General features: G+C 37.6%; 2 protein-coding genes across 2 annotated transcripts in view; one reads left to right on the top strand and one right to left on the bottom strand.

Moving 5' to 3' along the window:
- LOC138029476 (fibroblast growth factor receptor 1-like) overlaps window positions 1-13,434 on the top strand; it is a 26,066-nt gene extending 12,632 nt beyond the window's left edge. The window contains exons 3-17 of the mRNA XM_068877200.1: window positions 2,558-2,824; window positions 4,523-4,813; window positions 5,455-5,763; window positions 6,913-7,095; window positions 7,294-7,323; window positions 7,850-7,980; window positions 8,931-9,231; window positions 9,530-9,640; window positions 10,011-10,201; window positions 11,513-11,635; window positions 11,789-11,859; window positions 12,069-12,109; window positions 12,256-12,352; window positions 12,457-12,556; window positions 13,285-13,434. Coding sequence (XP_068733301.1) covers window positions 2,558-2,824; window positions 4,523-4,813; window positions 5,455-5,763; window positions 6,913-7,095; window positions 7,294-7,323; window positions 7,850-7,980; window positions 8,931-9,231; window positions 9,530-9,640; window positions 10,011-10,201; window positions 11,513-11,635; window positions 11,789-11,859; window positions 12,069-12,109; window positions 12,256-12,352; window positions 12,457-12,556; window positions 13,285-13,353 — 2,315 coding nt within the window. The 3' untranslated portion in view covers window positions 13,354-13,434. The remainder of the gene's footprint in view (window positions 1-2,557; window positions 2,825-4,522; window positions 4,814-5,454; window positions 5,764-6,912; window positions 7,096-7,293; window positions 7,324-7,849; window positions 7,981-8,930; window positions 9,232-9,529; window positions 9,641-10,010; window positions 10,202-11,512; window positions 11,636-11,788; window positions 11,860-12,068; window positions 12,110-12,255; window positions 12,353-12,456; window positions 12,557-13,284) is intronic.
- Window positions 13,435-19,602: 6,168 nt separating this feature from the next.
- Window positions 19,603-20,000, bottom strand: part of LOC138028637 (uncharacterized) — a 14,677-nt gene continuing 14,279 nt past the window's right edge. Inside the window, exon 8 of the mRNA XM_068876238.1 lies at window positions 19,603-20,000. This exon is cut by the window's right edge and continues 54 nt beyond it. Coding sequence (XP_068732339.1) covers window positions 19,966-20,000 — 35 coding nt within the window. The 3' untranslated portion in view covers window positions 19,603-19,965.

Genomic DNA, 20,000 nt, shown 5'->3' with positions numbered 1-20,000 from the left:
CAGAATTGGCTTGTTTTCACAATTTCTGCAGCCACTTTTTGTCACGAATCATGCCTCAGTATTCCACACTGTTGCTCTTTGAACGAAGATGCTAAGGGAGGTAGGGGTTATTTACACAAATAAAAGCTCTGTGAATTAAAATGCGTTTCAAGCATAACAGAAAAACGTGGTAAAAACTGTTTACTTGCAAAGAGCATAAAAATTCGTGTTCATGAGGAATTGACAAATCATGGGCTGTATAAAAAAAAGGCGCTCGAGAGGCGCATGTAACTACTGTGGAGATGTTAAACATTCTGTTGTGTGAATGGGGGTAGCTGAATCACAACAACTTTCATGTCGATAGTTTCTCGACCATTGAAAAATATGCATGCAAATTAAAATGTCGTTTTTCACTGTCACGCAACAAAAAATAAATTTAAAACCATTCAATGAAAAAGGCCAAGAAATTGGAAAGTTGCAGGAAACAAACTCTCAAGTCTGTGCGGTACTTCCTTTCTGAGATGTTTGTCGTAGCGTTTCATGCAAAGTAATATTTATCTACGGAGACTCCACAGTATTCCGGCGGGTCTAAAGAACAGGTCACATTCCACAGCTCAATCATTGCCTGTCACTGGTCTGCCTTTTCGAAATTATCCCAAAACCCTCAATTTGGCTAGCCGTAGGGCTATAAATCAATCTTATAAGCCTGGGGTTAGCCAAATCCAGGGTTACGGTTACTTTCCAAAATAAAAACACCTACCTGCAAGGAGTGACCTGTGTGAGGAGGTCGGAAATGGGGTGGGGATTTTGACATTTTTATTCCCCACTCCTGGGACAAAATAACTTAAGAAGATCCCTACCTGGTGGCAAGTGAAGGTCGTCAAATGTCCTTAATACGATCGATGTCCCCCTCCCTCCTCTTCCCCCACTCCATCGAGCTTAACATCGATAGGTGCTTAATGTACTACTACTTGTAAATTCCAAAAGCCTTCTTTATTTCTTATACAGTCTCAATATTCCTATAAGGTGGAATAGGCTCGGGTTTTCCCTTATAACTGCGAGGATCATACCTTTATTTGATTTCATCTCCGCAGATCATCTATGATCCATATATGATAATATATATCATTTTATCGTTCAAATGTTGACGTGTTCAACATTTTTAATTGATTCCCTCGGGGGGAGGGGGGGACTTTAGGAATTTCTGGTTGGGGATGTGCCGCTGGGACCATGGAACACTTAGCCTATACCATAGCTAGTTTCATCTAGATTTTGCTACCCTATACTAGAGTAATCTCCCCGAATCAATCCTATCCTAGAGTAGCTGTTTTCAAGAAACTGAGGTCACTGGCACAGTCTAAAGCAAAGCCAAAACAAAACCTTTTACCACAATCACTTCTTTCTTAAAAAAAGGAGATATTTATATTTGTCCAGCAATGCCAAGCACGTACATAAGCATTATCAAGACAATACATTGTTTAATTTTAACCAGTATTAATATCACCGATTTCCGTTTGAATCCCGATTTTTGACAGTTATTAATATCCAGTAGCGTTTTATGATAGTCATCTATCAACGCTGTTGAGGCTGAGTCATAAAAATTTAAACCTGCCGATTTATGTTTTGAGTAGCAATTCCTGGTTTCCTTAGTCTAGATATCACCGATTTCCGTTTGAATCCCGATTTTTGTCAGTTAATAATATCCAGTAGCGTTTTATGATAGTCATCTATCAACGCTGTTGAGGCTGAGTCATAAAAATTTAAACTTGCCGATTTATGTTTTTGAGTAGCAATTCCTGGTTTCCTTAGTCTAGATAAGATCTTCAACCAACTGGTCAGTTTCGTGAAATATGACCTATACAGCTACGTATGGGTCAAATTGTGTCCCAATTTGATGACATGGAAGTGAGATTCTGGGGTCTGCTATGAGGACGTTATCATGACCACGAATCAGGAATTGGCTCACACGAAAATAGTTTAACTGTTTGGAGTACCTTCAGAGACGATCGGTATAAATGAGAATTATTAAGAGCAGATCACGGTAGGCTTTTAACTTGATAGCGACATTTGGACAAGAACTGTCAATCAAGTCGTTGTTCGCGCGATTGCTAGTCTTGAGGGTTTGGCTCCAAAAAGAGAGTTATGGCGACGTCAATACATGTCTTTTGCATTTGCAACAATTAATTATTGCTTTTTTTTGACAGTTTTCAAATGCTGGACAATAGTTTAAGGGCACCTAATTTGTCCTTAGCTCTTGTTTTTTTGTTGTTTTTTTTTTGTCATTTTCTATTTCGATCAGTGAGATTGTTTGTGCTAACGACTAGTTGGTTTCTCGAAAATCTTCATAGCAGAACAATTCAAAGGCTGGATGGAGAATGCACGGCTTATAAGGCACGACTGAGAAGCTCACTCGTTGTAGAAAGAATTGTCCGACTGGCCTTTTAATAGCCAAGATTTAGTTGTTAGCCGGTATTTGTAGCAATGCAGGGTAATGATCCTTCTTGGCTAGAACTTCTTCATTTGCTTCGCAATCATTCAATATATCGTTATTTCAATTGTTAACTAATTATTTGAACAGATAAACCAAACATACTCTCAGTGGATCCTTCAACAAACCAGTCTTGGATTGGACAAACAGTTCAAATAACATGTGTGGCAGATGGATCTCCTACCCCATCAATCACATGGACAAAACCAGACGGAACTGAACTAAGAAAGAAAGTATCTACAGAGAATACAGTGGATGTACGGATGAACAGTGATCAAGATTTCGGAAATTATACTTGTGACGCTAGCAACAGTGCTGGTGCTGCTGATACACGTTGGGTACAACTGAACCAAATAAGTAAGGAAATATAAAAAAAAAGTGTGCAGTCGTGTTGGTATACCACTTGGTAATAGCTGCCTTGCCCATTTCCCAATGTAACACCAATCAATCAATACATGTTTAAAGCGTTGCAAAAACTATAGAAGTAAGACCGAACCCCTTAGGACTGCATGGCTTTCACAAGACCTCGACCACGACGCAGTATTTCAGTTCACTTGAGCCATAGAGCGGTTCTTTGGCATACTAAATTATTACAAACATTGATACAACCTTTACCCTGGGAATGTCCTACTCTAAAATTATAACTTATATGTTCATTTTTTGTGGTTTCGTGTTAGGCATTATTCATTCATTTATGTCGTTTTCATGTTTTGAACTTTATTGAGTTTGATGTGAGTCACGCACACAAGGTGACGTTATAGAAGTTTCTAATTTAAATGGACAGAGTATGTCCATTTACATTAGAAACAGTAGAAAATATTAAGCTGGGCAGTTTACAACCTAGCCCCCTAAAACAACAGCTTAAATTATTATATATTGTGTGGATAGGAGGGTCAAAAATTATAAAGTGAGGTGATTTGCGTCCACTAATGCTATAATATAAAGCCCATTTCTATGCAACACAGTAGCATTTTCTTTTCTTAACCATTGTATATAGTATAAATTACGTGCTGTTTTAAAAGCTACGGACATCGCTGGCAAATCCTTTACCTTGTACCTCGCTGAGCCTAGTTAATCTCCCCATGCAGTAAAGTTGCATGACCCGGTCAAATGACCTGACAGTAGTGTTGTCAGCAAAGCCATGCTGGAGGAAAGTCCTATGGCTGGAGAACAGGGTCTATTTAACCTAAGATTTTAAGAGTAGAAAAAAAAGGAGAAATGCAAATGGAAGAAATTGCTGAAACGTTGGATCAAAATGGTAGATAATTTTTGCCGTTTTTTCTCCTTGTTGTTAAAATCCCGAGATTTTCCTTTGAACGATAGCTGTATTTTCAGTTTCCAATAATTACACAAGCCTTTTCTGCAGTACGACCTTGCGCAGAATACCGCTGAACGCCATCTGGAACTCCAAGCTATGCGGTTAGAAACTAGGGCTGGGCATGTAATTTCATTGGATGATAGATTGAGCAAGCTCTGCCTGAATCTTACATTAGAATGCTTCACATTTTTTCTAACATTTGCATGAGGCCAATATCTCACCAAATTTCGCAAGGCATTTTGCTCAGCTCTTTCCTGAAGTATACAGTGGGCTTAACCCAATTTCTTTTTCAAACAAAAAGTAGAATTAGGACACACTGAAGAACATTTAAATATCTCAATATCCCATTATTCATCCAGAGGTAAAGGCTACCATAAAACTTTTTTTTTTAATAATCTTAGGGTTCGGTGATACGCGTTTCTTCCCTTCTTGAAAGTTTTAGAGTACACTCGTTTGGAATGATTGCCATACAGGTTAGTCAGTCTTTTTAGGACATCTAAGAATATTCCTTGCACCGAGAATATATGGGAGGGTCTTATCCTTTTTGCGCTCGGGCATCTGTGAATTCTACTTGAATGAAACAAAGAAATATGCATCACCAGCAGCAAGGAAAATTCCGCTCATCTTGCATAGAGTAAACCTGGCCCTCCAATGTTTTCTTAAATTTGGCCGTGTTTATGTTTGACAGTCTTCTATGTATGTGCTGTAGTGATATTCTCTTTCTTCATTTGTTGAAGAGCCACCAGGGTCGCCAAGCCTCACGACAAATGACGATGACATCGGTGCTTCCTCGTTGATAAGCAAATGGACTGCGCCAACTGACGATGGAGGAAGTCCTATTACAGGGTACAATTTGATCATACGACATGGAGGCAATGTGATTCTAAATGAGACCAGTAGTGCTGCCACCAGTGAATATCTGGTTGAGAGTCTTACCAGAAGTTCAAATTATACTTTGAGGGTTTCTGCTATGAATAGGGTGTTTGTAGGAACTGCAAGGGAAATTCAAGTGACGACTAAGTATGAAGGTATGCAAATACTATAGTTTCAATCATTATCCACACGTTGGGCATTGATCTGGCGTTGTTGTCAAAGATCTGTGACCTCAGCTCTTGTTACTAAATGTACGGCTGGCATGTCCATACTATTTCTTCATACCGTTGACGAACGAGAAAACCCAGTAAGACAGATACTTGACAACACTTCCTGTTAAAGATAATGATCGTGAACCATACCATGCACAATCAATTTACCAAAAGCAGTAGGGTAAATTGCACGTCTTGGACAGATACATGTCTTCTGCAATCTGTACGAGATGTAGAGGACATCACATTGACAAATTATTGGATCATTTTTGGCTTCATTTGGCTCTTGCGTATTGTTGGGACCATTACCGTTTGAACGGCTTCTTCCCAAATTTCTCTATACCTCAAACACTTTTCACAATTTAGGGTCCACTTTTGTTAATAACAAATAATGGTACGTTATCTGATAAAGCATATTAGATGGGCCGTCCACATAGAGCATTCGAAAAATGTTAACACCTGATGAAGTTCACCACCAGATCTATTAAGTAATGGCACGATGTTGACGTTAAAATTGTTCTCAGTGGAAGCAGAATTGTTATCAACTAATGCTTGTGGATTTTTCAATTTGTTTCATGTTCAAGGAGCCCCAGGTGCTGTGAAAATTGAAGACCTTCCCTCTAAAACAAAGAAAGTGAGCGTAAAAATGAAGTGGATTGAACCAGAAAATAACGGAGCACCCATCACCCAGTACACAGTCTACCAACGGATTGTAGGTAATGTTACGGTTGGAGAGTGGAACAAAGTAAGAGTAATCATGGACCCATCAAGGCGTCAAGTCATTTTGGAATTGGATAGAAACAAGTTCTATGAGTTTGTGGTGCCTGCCAGAAACAAGCATGGAGAAAGTGTGCAAAAGGAAAATAATATCCGAAAAGTTGTTGTGTTGGGAGGTAAGTAAACATCGCACTATATCTTAGGTTTTTACGTATTGGGCTACTTTTTTCGAAACTCTTTAGTAATGTTTATGGGGTCAGAAAATGGTAGCCTTTTTAAAGAAAAAATGCTCTTCAGCATTTTATTAGTAAGAGCGAATATCTGAATTCCGGGTATTTCCTCGATATGATTTATTTTATTTATTTATTATTATTTTTTTGCACTCCTTTTCGCGAAAAAATAACGAAGACCTGCTGAGTGAGACACGGTTTTAAAATAATGTTTCTAGGCTACAAGGGGTGATTTTATAAAGCATTCTCGCGTTTAACTCTATTCTAGTGGACCGCATACCAACAAAGCACCATTAAACAACACATAACTACAGTACCAACGAATTACAAATAAGAACGACACGGAAGAAAACTAGACGAGAACGTGGTAAATCAAGAACCTTTCAAGGTGCCATGCTAATATTGGACAAAAATTAAGTGTTTGGATTTCTATTGACTGTCACAGAACAAGCATTAAGATAGTTTACGAAGGGGATAGAATACCGGGAAACTTGTGGCTTTGGAAGGTTGGTGAGGCGGCCTTGTGTTTCTGTTTCCATTATGCATAGCTACCTTTTAGTTTCGTTTATGTAATGCCTACAACAGAGTCTGCCAGTTCTTAACATGCTAATAATTTGCATGGCTTTTGCCACAGGCACGTTTCCACTAGTTAAAGAAAAACATATCTGCCTGAGAAACTCGCCTTAGAAAACTTATGAACTTCCTCATATCCTCTTGATTATTAGTTTACCCAAGTTAATTAAATATTACGGGCAATTTACTACAAGAACAAAGAGCTTTGTCTCTCCTTCCAAGAGGGTTTAATTCCTGCGTTGTGGGTCATGTGTAATGGGCTAACTAAAATGTTCATTTGGGGTTTGAGGTACTTAATCGCTCCATAATCACACCAGTAAGGAAATTTGGTCATCGGAGTGAATAGGTTATACTCAACTTAGCCTCAGGGACGTTTGAGGTGAAAGCTACGTCATGATGCTTAGGTCAAGGTATGAACATTTTTTTTGAGATTCGGCTTTATCTTCTCAGCCAAGGAGAGTTTTGCTTATTTTTATTCCTTTTTTTTTCTTTTAACCTCAATTTGCATACTTTAATCTACAGGTTTTCCGGAACCTGTAGTTATTGTTAATGCTGAGATTGATGACAAGAAAATAACCCGTGTGTTCGTTGTCCAAGTGGAAAATACAAAAAAGCATGAATTTGTTGTGACCGCAACAAACAAATATGGTGAGAGTCTGGTATCTAAAGAAAACACAAAGGTAGAGGAATTGCCATATAGTGGAGGTAAGTCTAACTGTTAAAATCGGCATTTGCCTTAACCATTTGTAACTTTATTTTCCATTTCAAAATCTTCCATTCAAAGACAACAAACAGACCAATTCTTTATAGATAGCATTATAAGAGAGGTATGCAAGCGACCTAATGTAAGTACCATTAAATACTTTACTGGGACTAACTACTATCGTGCTCCTTCTCCCTCAGCAACTCCAAGTTCTTTGGAAAGACAGAAAGGTAAGAGCAATAATGTCCCCTCTTCAGATATAAAAAATATTTCGTTGCGTAGTTTCAAGTTTAGGGTTTTTTTAATCTGGAAAGCAAACGTATCAAAAAGAGTATTTTCCGATTCTGACCGCAAGCACATCTACTATCACAAAGTGTCTCCGAGAGCAAGCTTATTTAAACGCTTCAAGAAGAACAGAACTTTTTCACTTCCAAGCTGTAAAGCTGATCTATATAACTGATCCAACTCTTTTATTGTGCAATATGCCCAGGGACATGTGAATTCTTTTAATGCTTTCATATGTTTAAGACTTTTTTTGTGTACGTGTATTATGTAATTCAGTATTTGCACTGCTACGCCATTTTCTAAAGTTAAAAGATTTTTTTTTTACTACTAGTACCTTTTCTGGAAGCATAACCGACTACCAGAAAACAAAAACAAAAAAAGAAAGAAAGAGTTCTATTCAAATACCGATTGCTCTGAGTAGCAAATTTGTGGACCTTCATAACAAGTACCTTTGTGCTTTCCTTTTATCAGGTTTTTACGTTGTTTTGCATATTTTTTCCAACTTATTCGTCTTCCTGGTCATTATAATTATTGTTCTATCTGTGGTTGTATGGAAAATACGCCGTCGTCAGTGTCCAAGTTGTGGAGATGTTAGACCTGCGGTAAGTTGTCAATAAGATCTCGCCAGAAGAATACATGTGTATAAGGTGAATCCTGGATTAAGAAAGTGTGATTATGTTTTAAAAACTAGCATCAGTGTTTCATTATATTTTTAAAAACAATCAGTGTAGTCGAGTGTTTTTAGACCCGATAAAACACGTCTTGCGAGTTTTTTGAACGGCATCAAAACCATTTCCACAACGTGCGTCCTTCTGGATTGCGAACAAAGGCTTAACATGTGAAAGGAATAAATTAGCATACAAGGGTTTAAGCTCATGCATGTGACGTTTTTATCAATATTTTGATAGTCTGTTAGGCTCATTAATTATTAATGTTTTCGAAAGGGTCTTCAAAGCGTCGATTCCAATGACTCTCGCCATATGCTCGCCAAACTCTCTATCTGCAGGCTTAAGGCTGCTATCCTGTTGTTCCTCTATATAGTGTATTTACACATCTACTTCAACCAAGTTTACAACTGCACAGAGGCTAGTAGGATAGGCCCAGTTCGACATCTCAATATTCAAGCATGGCTACGAGGCTTTGTGGTCAAATTTCACCGCTCAGCTCTGTGTGCTAAAAGTCTCAAGGAAGATTTCTAAACAAACGAATGTTAAATTTAACCCCAAAGCAATGTAGCCATGTGTGAATATTTGATATATCGAACAACTTTTAGGGTAACCACTGCTCCAACTGTGTCCTTCCCTGGAATACCCGTTACAATGATAGTTGACCTAAGATTAAATTCAATTGAATTCTTCTTTATGCACACTTTCCATAGCATTTACACACACAATGTGTATTATACATAATACAAAAAGGTAAAAGAATGATATTAAGCCATAATGTTAACAGTATAAAGGTGTGCGGTGTCCAGAGGAGCAGAGCTTTCTAGTTGGCTTTCTAGTTTCTAGTTAGTGCATGACTGTCACTTTTCTGGATTAATCATCACCAGGATCCAGTATCTTTGCAAGTCGAAGACAATATAGAGCCCCCCAGTGATCTACACACGGTGGAGTCAGCGACCGACAGTGATCTAAACACGATGGAGTCAGCGACCGAAGCAACTCCAGCTGCAAGAAGTGGATACTATATGCCACTTCATCCGTCTGGAAGAAGCTGGGAAGTGAGTCGAGAAGATGTTTATGTTATCAAGATCATCGGTAAAGGAGCCTTTTCTCAGGTTGCCCAGGCGACAGTGAAAAACGTACAAGAACATCAGGAGGAAACAACAGTAGCAGTAAAAATGCTGAAAGGTTTGGTTCCCGCTTGTCCTTGTTATATTCTTGTAAAAGCACACAATTGAAGCGGTAAACTAGCTTTATAAAGTTTGAAAGTCGGCTTGCGTTGAGACAGTGATCAGAGGATATAAACACTAGAAATAAATAAGTACACAGCTTTTCAACTCCTACTGACCAAACTTTTACGCTAAATGAAAAACTACCTACACTCGAAAACTCATCTGTTCTACTACTATTTTTGTCCTCCCTAACCAACTGCTTTGTTTGTTATATCGAATGAAGCCGTTGACAGGTTTTATTCCTTACTATCTAGTCAATGCTCCTCCATCGGATAGAAAGGATTTGTTATCAGAATTGGAGCTAATGAAAGAGCTTAAGCCCCATCCTCACGTGATCAAGCTTATCGGATGCGTCACTGACAGCGGTAAATCTCCATAAATTGTTGTTTGTTTGCTGTTGTTGTTGTTGTTTTGTTTTGTTTTTTTATTCTCATTTAACAGATGAACAAAGCCTATTTTGTTGTGGATCGAGATGGGGTAGCGATGAAAACTGGATTCAAAAAAAAAGAAAAAGAGCACAGGAGAGGCCCAAAGAATAAGCAAAAGAAAACTCAAGAATCCTGAGTCACGTTCATCAAGCAGTTGATTTCTTGCAACGTAGCTTTGTTTTTATTGTGCATCGTCTAAAACGTAACTCATTAGGATTGGGATTTTTTTAAGAGTGTACTTACAGAAGCCAGTATCTCCTAGGATGCATATGAACACCCTTTCTACCAAGAACCTTGTTTTCCACAGAACCACTGATGGTCTTGATCGAGTATGTTCCATGTGGAGACCTCTTAGGATACCTGAGAAAGAGCCGCGGACTAAACGACACTTATTATAACAACCCGGATGTACAACCGGAGACCAATCTGACTTCGGAACAGCTGATAAAATTCGCGTGGCAGGTTGCTGATGGGATGTGTTACTTGTCTTGGAAAAAGGTTTGTTCAACAAGGGGAGATTGCACATAAGTCAGCATGCATAAATGCGAAATAAATGTTTGGAATACCATGAAAATACTTTTGCACAATTTTCATTATTACATTGATAATTTATGTGAACGAAACTACAACCAGGTTAATAATCAGACATATACTGAGTTAGAGAACTTTAGTTTAGTTTAGTTTAAAGAGCTGTGAATATAAGTTACTTGCCAAGTTGGCATTGGACAAATTGACTACAAAATTAAATTTAATGGATGGCTGGTTGCTAATTGACGAGTGAAAAACAAGTCTTACGTCAGTGAAAAACGCAACCATGCATGAAAAATGCAGAACGGCGAAGAACAACTATTCAGCTGGAATGCTAAAAAGGGCAGTTCTTTCTAAAAAGTACAATGTTGTTAAGCTGAGTCAATAGCTTCAGAACGGCATTAATGTGCAATGTGTACAATTTTGCCACCTTTCTTAGTCTTTTAATGCAAATTTTCCCTTCCTTTCATGACTTGGCTCTTCTTCTTTTCTAGGGAATTGTAAATTTAATGATTAATTGATAATAGGACTTTGCTTTGTCCAATTCGTATAATCATACTCGTCATAAACAAATAGGACTCCAGCTGCGCGGTCCTCCGATTTTGTCATGACTCATATGATTACAGACCGAAGAATAATATAACTTTTTTTTTTTTTCACACGATAATGTTTAAAGCTAGATAGCTTGTAGGGTCGTGCAAAAATCAAATCAAATCACATTCAGATATATTAATACAATTGGACTTTACTCAGTCTTATTACCATTACTTATCACTAACTTATGGATTTTTCTTCAGACGTCTCCAAACTGAATAAAAATAAAAATAAAATAATAATAATAATAATCATAATAATGTTGATGATGATGATTATGATAATAATGATAATAATGATAATAATAATAAAATAATAATAATAGTTAATAATAATAAATAATAATAATGATAATGATAATAATAATAATAAGAATAAGAATAATAATAGTAATTATTATTATTTTTATTTTTAATAAATCCGTTGTGTCCTACCCGTGGAGGTATTTTAATGCCATGTGTGATTTAAAATATTTTGTTCTTTCGCTGTTCACTGATGAGTTCACATTACAGGTCTCAAGCTAATGTCAATTAAATTGTAGATTGATATGAATACGTTCACTCGATAACAAGCCCCACTTAAAATACTTTATCATTTCTGGAAGGTAAGACTCTTTTGATCAGTGGAGTTATGCTTGTCCATAACGGAGTCTCTTTGCAGTACATATTCACATGCAATTTCTTTAAGATTGTCCATCGCGACTTGGCGGCGAGAAATGTTCTTGTTGGTGAAGGAGAGAGATGCAAGGTGACAGATTTTGGGATGGCGAGGAATGTGGGTCAGGAAAACATTTATACCAGAAAAAGTCCGGTAAGGCTACAACTAAACTTTGCCTTGCAAAAAGAGTTCATTTACTGCGAAAAACCTTAGTCGCAGTTTACGCTCAACTTGTTTGCACAGCAAAACTACCAGATATATTGTTTTTTTTTACTAACAGCATTCCGTGATGATCTCTGTATATAGGGTCGACTACCTGTCAAGTGGACCGCATACGAGGCCTTGCTTTATGGCATATACACGACACAAAGTGATGTGTAAGTGTATCCGTTTCAGTAGAAAGTCAAATTCCGTTTCCATTGGGGATTTGTTGTTGTCACTTACCAAGCATTTTGCAGCCGACCTAAATTGCGTAATTTGTTTGTTGTAGCTTCTTTGCTCCAATGATTGTTCTATTTTTGAAATGCATACTTCCTTACTTCCCCTCTCATTTTATACTTTTATTTGTTTCACTCCTTTAATGAAGGTGGAGTTATGGCATCCTACTCTATGAAATCCTGACTGTTGGTAAGCTGCTATTTAAAAAGGTGTTCCAATGACAAAAAATGTACAAATGTATAACCGAGAATATTTTAACAATCAATGGCGATAACTATGTAAATTTCACAAATTTTGTAGCAAATGTTATTGAGACTGTAATTTTATACCTATAGGTGGATCGCCATACCCGGACACAAACGCCGGGCTCATTGCGAAGAAAATTCAAGAAGGATACAGGATGCCTAAGCCAAGACATGTGGATAGCAAACTGTAAATAACTTTCATCTCAATTGTGGTACTGAATAATCAGGAAATGAGTAGTGCTTGAAAACACGTTCCCTCCAAAGAGTGAAGTAAAATGTCTTACAATTTAGGTATGAAATCATGATGAAATGTTGGGAAGAACACCCAAGTGATCGACCTACATTTGAAAAGTTGAGGAGAACAATAAAGGATATGGAAAGGAATCACAAGGTAAATAATAAAGGGAGGATTGTGGGGATTAATGAATTAGTTTGCTCCTGACGAACCTAGCCTGTCTTCCACTGTCATCTCGGTTTCTTTTTTAATCGAATTATTCTCACAGCACTTGCGAATTACCCTTTATGCTTTCCCATGTGCGAAAAATATAATTCCATCTACAGAAGGCTAGGCCGCTTTTCCTGAAACTCGTTTACGGGGTCCCCCTTAGAATAACACAAAAACATTGGATGGACTAAATTGGCTATGGGCAGCTGCCCATAGCCGCTTTAATGAATTCACCATCAAGTTTAATTGGCCCCAGTAAAGGTGGGAGCTACAGAACACCAAAAATTATGCATAACAACTTGGAAAAAAGCGTAAGGAGAGGGGAAGGAGGTGGGGTTAAAAAAGAATCTTGTTGCATCGAAGAGACACAGATATGAGTGGACGCGTCAGTCTAATCACGCGCATGATATCACATCGAAGAGGGGGTACTACTACTTGCCGAATTGCTTACCCCTTGGCATACACAGAAAAGTGGTTATGCATACAGAAAAGTACTACATGTAAACAATTGATAGAGAGCACTATGAAAAAGCATAAAAATCCTATTTGCTAGCAAATATTTCCTATTCGCTCCTTCTTGGCTTTCCTGAGTGTTCGAAATAATCTACCATAGTATGAGGTGGTTGGCTCACATAATCAAGGAACGTAGGGACAATCAATATTGTCTTTTGCAGACGTATGTAAACCTCAGTCAGTACGACACAAGAATGTATGCCAATGTCACTGATCTGACCGCCGGGTAGATGATGTAGAAGAGCTAAGTATGGTTGGACTATCAAAGAATTAGGATTAGGCAACGATCACGGGAAAAAGAAAATCGAACAAAGGGAATTTTAGAAAATTCTGAAACAAAGTAAATTTAAGTGTCTTTTTTGTTTTGTTTTAATTGATAGATACACTGTACTAGGTTGCCTTTAGATGGTTCATAACAAAGCAAACGGTCGAGAACCTGTCTGTTGAAGATTTGCCTTTAAGTTGAGACAAATAGTTTAATTATTACATAAGTAAATTTGAGCACACTGTTTCTACAATTTTTTTTAGTGAAACGATTCTTAAAAACCCATATGCTTCAGCATTTTTTCCATTTTTGTTTTAATGTTTTCAAGTTGTAATAAATTCTGATGAAAGATTGCTTGAGTATGAGATCTGTATAAAGTGTTTCAAAAGACGAGCCGGTTGCTAGCTTTCCCGAAATCCCATTTAGGTTTCCTGAGAATATACTATCTCATCTGTGCATTAAATGGTTGATGAAATATTGTATTTTTTTGAATTTTTTATTTCCTCCCATTTCCTTTAAAATACATCAATTTATTATACAATATGCCAAGCACAAGCTAGCTTAACTTATAACATGCCCCTTTACTAAATTACATTTCGGTTTAGGATAAAAGATAGAAAATGTACCACTGGGAAAACGGGAAAAAAAAACATTCAAGCAGGACAAATAAGATGTAAAAGTAAATATGGGAGTGATCAATACTTGGCTTCTCACGAAGAGATCTAGGGATATCATTCCAATAATAACATCCAATAATTGTTGGAGAAAATTTTCTAATATTCATTCTAATGGAACAAGGATTTAGATGCTGAGAGGATGCACTTCTAGTGTCATAATTATGTTGCTCAGATACAAAGGACAGGCAGGAGAGCAAAGGGCGTGAAGCGGTAGACTGGAGAGAAATGTAAAACTCTACTTGCTGTCATTTATTAAAGCGTTAGAATACCTTTAATTCAAAAATAAGAACCAAAATGATATTTGACTTGCATTAGTGTCTTCGGAGCAATCAAGCAAACTAAAACCTGCGCCCGGGCTGAAAAAAAACGCTTTTTTTCCAGTGAAGTTATAACCCTTCTACAGTGGTTACGCATATAATTTTTTCTTGAACCGCATGAGTTTTAATAGAAAACAAGCACACCCTCAACGAGCAAATGGAAAAGGAAAAAAAGGCATTTCAGAGTCAACTGTCAATAGTCAACGAATAGGAATCACGCTAAAATTAGAAACCATAAAAACAACAACAACAACAACTTTGTCAGTTAAAGGTTAAAAAAATTAAAGTTTACTGGTGTACTCTATTCCACAGTAAAGACTATACCTAGAGCTGAAAACGAAATCATTTACATTTTGATGTATTCATTGAAACACGCCAACTTGGCTTGGAACAAGAGTCGGCAAAATACGTCAATGCAACCAAGAAGGGACAAACTTAAGAAAAGATCCGTTCCGACACTAAATTACCTTCAGATGCTTTAAACAAATTCCTAAAAACACAAGCTAGTGAAATTTCCCCCCAATTTTACGAGAACTCATTGCGATTACTCGTTTATAACATAACGGCAAAATGTTCTTGTCACTATCGAGGCACATCGAAAACCGGTCAGTTGGGCAAACGGATTAAAAAAGCACTTGTTCGCTCTCATTTTAGAGAAAAACAAACAAATCAACTTTTCCAGTTGACAATAAAAAATTCGAGTTTCATTCCTAAACAAAGGAAAAACTGATTGAACCACTTTTTTTTTAAATACGCATCCACTTTAACGCATCCGCATTTAGTATAAGCTATTACTTGTATTCGGTTTTGTCGTTGTCTCTCTCTTTCGCTCTTCTTTCGTTTCTGTTCTAGAAAGGTCCTTCAGGCATCATGTAACCTTACCCGAGCTTCTAAAGGTATGCCAAAAATTGTATTACAGATAAAAAAGCAGCTTTAAGCAAATAAAAAATAAACACTCAGCTTTAAGTTTACATCCCGCCGATGCTTGACTTGGATAATTGCGTAGTCACCAGTGTGGACCACAGCTATCATGGTAATGTCGAACTGGATTGAAACCAGCGAAAAATGCAGAAAGAAAACATTGTCCAAACCGCTTTCCCATTATACACGAAAAGCGTTGACTGTGTAACAACTAGAGTTGACCTAGTATGGCCGTGTAGCTACGTCGAGCCACAGAAAGCGCGCGAAAAATGGAGCCTCGTTTATGTTTATGTGAGTTAACCTGGGTTTAGCGTGCAATCCAATCGAAAACCAGTACCTGGTCAGCAGTCTACTTTAAAATAATAATAAATAAAGAAAAAAAACAGCTGTCCTCAGTAAGCTCTAAGATTGAGACGGCAATATGGTCACCTGATACCGGTAAGCGGATATCTTGTTCACACAAGTGTTAATTGATCATAACATTGATGTCCAATATCAAAGATATATGGGGTAACCTAGGGTGATACTGGTCACATTGTCATACATAGAGGAGTGGACGGACGTACGGACGGTCGATGACGTCATGGTGATGTGTTACCATATTTTATAAAATAATTAGGATAGTACGACTGCGTCTCAGGTTTGCATACATGTTCCGAATTCTCCCAACTCCCCCTGGTGTTTAAATGAGGCTACGGAAACACGGAAAACGTTCTCCGTTGCTTTAATTCTTCACTATGATGCTCCGCGCGCGCACGCCTTTTGCGCTATAAATGCATTCATGACAATTTTTGTCTAAATATCGTTTTTCCTCTTTTGACCAATCAAATTGAAATTACTGCTTAAGGAGGTTGCCACCTCGTAATTCCCTCGTCAAACGGTTTTAAACTTGCTTCAACCATCCGTCCCGTTTTGTTGAACAGCAGTGTTGAAAACGTTTGCCACCCATTTCAATCGTCTTGAAACATGTCGAATCGAAGTTCAATCGATGCTGAATGAGTTTTAAGCTTTGCTGCAAGAGCCATCCAACACTTCTTTTGTTATTGCGAAATGTAAAATAAAGTTGAAGTCAATTGCCACTCTCTTTCACCATTGGTAGGTATGCGCGTGCGCACTAATTGGTCTCTCATTGACATATCCACCTAAAAGCTTTGTTGAATCGCATTTTGATACTGTTCTGAAGCCGTTAAACTCCCCCCTTTCCCCTCCCCCCCCCCCTCCTCTTTCCGGGTGATAAACATTCATCAAAATCGAACGGTTGTTGAAGCCGTTTGTCCGTACATTAAACTCCATATTTTCTTACAGTAAGATCGAACCGTCGACTACCTATAGGTTGCTTGAGTGGTTGAACATCCCACAATTTTTTGCAACCGTTTGTGTTTTCTCGAAGAGTCGGGTTACACACGTCATAATAATTTGAGGAGAAACGCTGGAAACTGTCATGCTAGATGACTTCACTAATTAACGCTCTGTTGAATACTTATCGTCACCAGAGCCTCGGATTGACCCGAGGCTCTAAGAAGTACACTCTATGTAGGAGAACATGCGCCGTTGGTTTTTTAAAGCCTTACAGCACCTGCTCACTCTTCGTGCTAACATGAATGCACCAATAAAGACAAGTTTGATTGTCCTTCACGAAAACCAATGAGAAGACACTTTGTCTCAGATTTCCCCAGAGTTCTTCTAGCCTTCAGTCAAAAAAAAATTATGTGGTCGAGATTGCAAATATGTAAACATTTAATAATAATAATAATAATAATAATAATAATAATAATAATAATATTATTATTATTATTATTATTATTATATTATTATTATTATTATTATTATTATTATTCTATCTTCTTTTTTTTTCTTCTTGTTCTTCTGCATCGGTAGCAGACATCTTATTTGAGTTCAGCTCATAAGCAGTAAAAGCCACAATCACAAAACAGTTAATAAGCATGTGATTAATGATACACATAAAAAAGCTTTGAGATGAGATTATCGTAATTAATCGAAGAAACGCACGCATATCACGCCAAAATTGCGCCATCCGGGGATCGCGTTCGATTGGTGTGGAATGAGTTTAAATCGATTAAGCTCTGTCCTTTGCAAGTATATTAGGAGGGTATTAGGCCTTTCAAACGTCAAGCCAACCAGAACCAATACTTTGTGCAAAAACCTACGAAAGGACAGCATCAAAGGAAGTCCACTGTTAATGATAATATTACGTTCTCTAGCACTAAAATATGTAAATATTTCAATGCTGGCTCGGCTTTTTCTTGATGTATCACTTTACACTACAACATGGGGTATTAATTAGCTCTGAAGAAAAATAAATGCTGCGGGCAAATGCTGGAGACACATCATTGCGCGTATATGACATTAAGTGATGCAGTACTACAAATACAGTCTTTGAATAGTTGATACAGATGGTTGGTTATGAATCCCCGAAAACTTCAAAAGCGAGAACAGTACTGTCACACTTCCGGGAACTTGACGGTGACCATGTGCATTCTTTTGTGTTCGGTTTACAACTGGATTTTGTATAAAGTTATCGTAACTTTTGATTGCCTGTCTTTAAAAAAGGGCGTTGTTATTGCATGATCATGGCCAAAACAGCATTAAACAAGTTTAATTTCCTCTACTAAATCATTAACGGTACAAATTTACCGAAACCTCTCCTGGAGTGAACACAAATAAATTCACGAAAAAATTTGCATACTCCATCGGGACGCTGAAGGGCATACGACCTTTTACCCAGCCTCGACCTCGCTATCTATTTCCATCTCGTTGGTTCAGGCACATTTCGATTACTGCTCTGATGATGGAACAAATGCAACAAAACCCTGGTGGACAAGCCTCAAAAATTACAAAATGGCGCTGCGCCTTCTAGTGCCGGACACTAATTTGGAACACTACTGAACATAGAATTAATCAGACATTGGTTTTTGGGCAAAGGGGATAACTGGAGTACCCGGAGAAAACCTCTCGGAGCAAGTGAACTGTTATGTCAACTCACAATATCATGTTAATAGACAATTTCCGTACGAGAAATAATTGTGACTTATAACTGTAATGATAGCCGAGACTCGAGCAATGCCTGCACGTCAGTTGTGGATGAAGGGTTAAACTGAGATTGGAGTCTTCCTGTTCTTTTTTTGTTTATTTGTTCACTGTTCAAAGAAGGCTAAATATATATTTTGCATTGCCTTGTTTTCTAGCTATAATCAAGAGCCGACTTTTATCAAAACCTCCAAGAATAAATTGAAGCCTCAAGATGGACTTTTTTTACAGTATGTTAAACGAAAGATTGAAGCGAGCCTCTCACCAGGGAAATTTAAGCAATTGTATTTTTAGACACCTGAGAAGTTCTCTCTGCGATACCAGTGCAATGCTCCACCAACTTTCACAGGAACACATGAGCCCAATAAATTGACCAGCTCCCAACTGTGTGGCTAAGTTGGTAGAGCATTTCACCGCCATCGCAAAGGTAATTAATCCGAATCCCGTTGAAACCGTCTGAGACAATTGCAACTCTTCTCTGTCGCGTAACCCGTGCACAAGAATCACCACAACAGAAAAGGTTCTTTATTTTCTCAACAAGTATTCAAAGTTAGGGGAAAAGCAATACATCATTCTAAAGCTAAGACAATAAATTTTTCAAAAACATATAACTTTCTTAAATAAAACTAAAACAACAATTTATAAAAAGAAAGTATACAAGAAAAAATTAAACATGAAATAACAAAAAAACATTTTTCCACACAAATTTGGTCATTTTAACGTTGATTACAAATTTTTGGATGCGAAAGAAAAATATTCCTCATTTAATTTGCTTTCTTGGAAATAAATTTGACGGAAAACTAATCAGGCACAAATATTTTTTTGATTTTTTTTAGTAGTCCGTTTAGCGATGTGTCATATGATAATTAGATAAAAATGGCAAATTTGCGACCCGTTACTACGGCAATGAGGCAGATTGCACTGCGCATAATTAACGTCTGTTGGCCAAAAACCACCCAAATTACCAATTTTTCGATGGAAAATTTATCCCAAAGGTTAAATTAATTCAATGGACATGTAATCAGGGTAAATATGTGAGATTTGGAGCCAAAAAAAAAAGAGCGAATATTTTGAGGAACAGCACCACACATTTTAAACCTGGGTCGTGTTCTATTGGGATCAACCGTTTTAGGTTGGTTGAGTTGAGAAACTTTTGCAACCGGCATCAAACTAGGTTGAAACGGTTGAAAAAGCGTTTTCGCATACTTTCTTTTTTATTTTAATTGGGCCGTGGGCTCCAGCCAGGGTGTTTTCTCTCACCTTTTCAACGCGGAGAAGTCCGGTAAGGACTATTCTCTGGAGTCACCGAGTTTCAATCGAAAACGGTTGAAAAGTGTTCTATTGGGAAATCTCAACTGGTTTGCGGTTGAAAAGGTTGATCTCAATAGAACGTGTCCTTAGTTGAATCCGTTAAAACCGGGCTGAGCCAGTTTTTGTCTAGGTGAAACCTGTTCGTCTCAGTTACACATACCACATATTTAGGGTTAGAACCAATCTCAGTCTCAATTGTAAAATTGATATCTCTGGCCATTTTTCATCGTGTTGTGACACTCCTCTTACGTATTCTGATATGATAGGGTAAATTAATTCCTATTCAAAGCGCTTGTAATAACACTAATCATTTGAGTACGTGATATTGTTATGTCCTA

The sequence above is a fragment of the Montipora capricornis genome, chromosome 13, assembly GCF_036669925.1.
Source record: "Montipora capricornis isolate CH-2021 chromosome 13, ASM3666992v2, whole genome shotgun sequence".
NCBI lineage: Eukaryota > Metazoa > Cnidaria > Anthozoa > Scleractinia > Acroporidae > Montipora > Montipora capricornis.
This window is presented reverse-complemented; position numbering and strand designations above follow the sequence as displayed.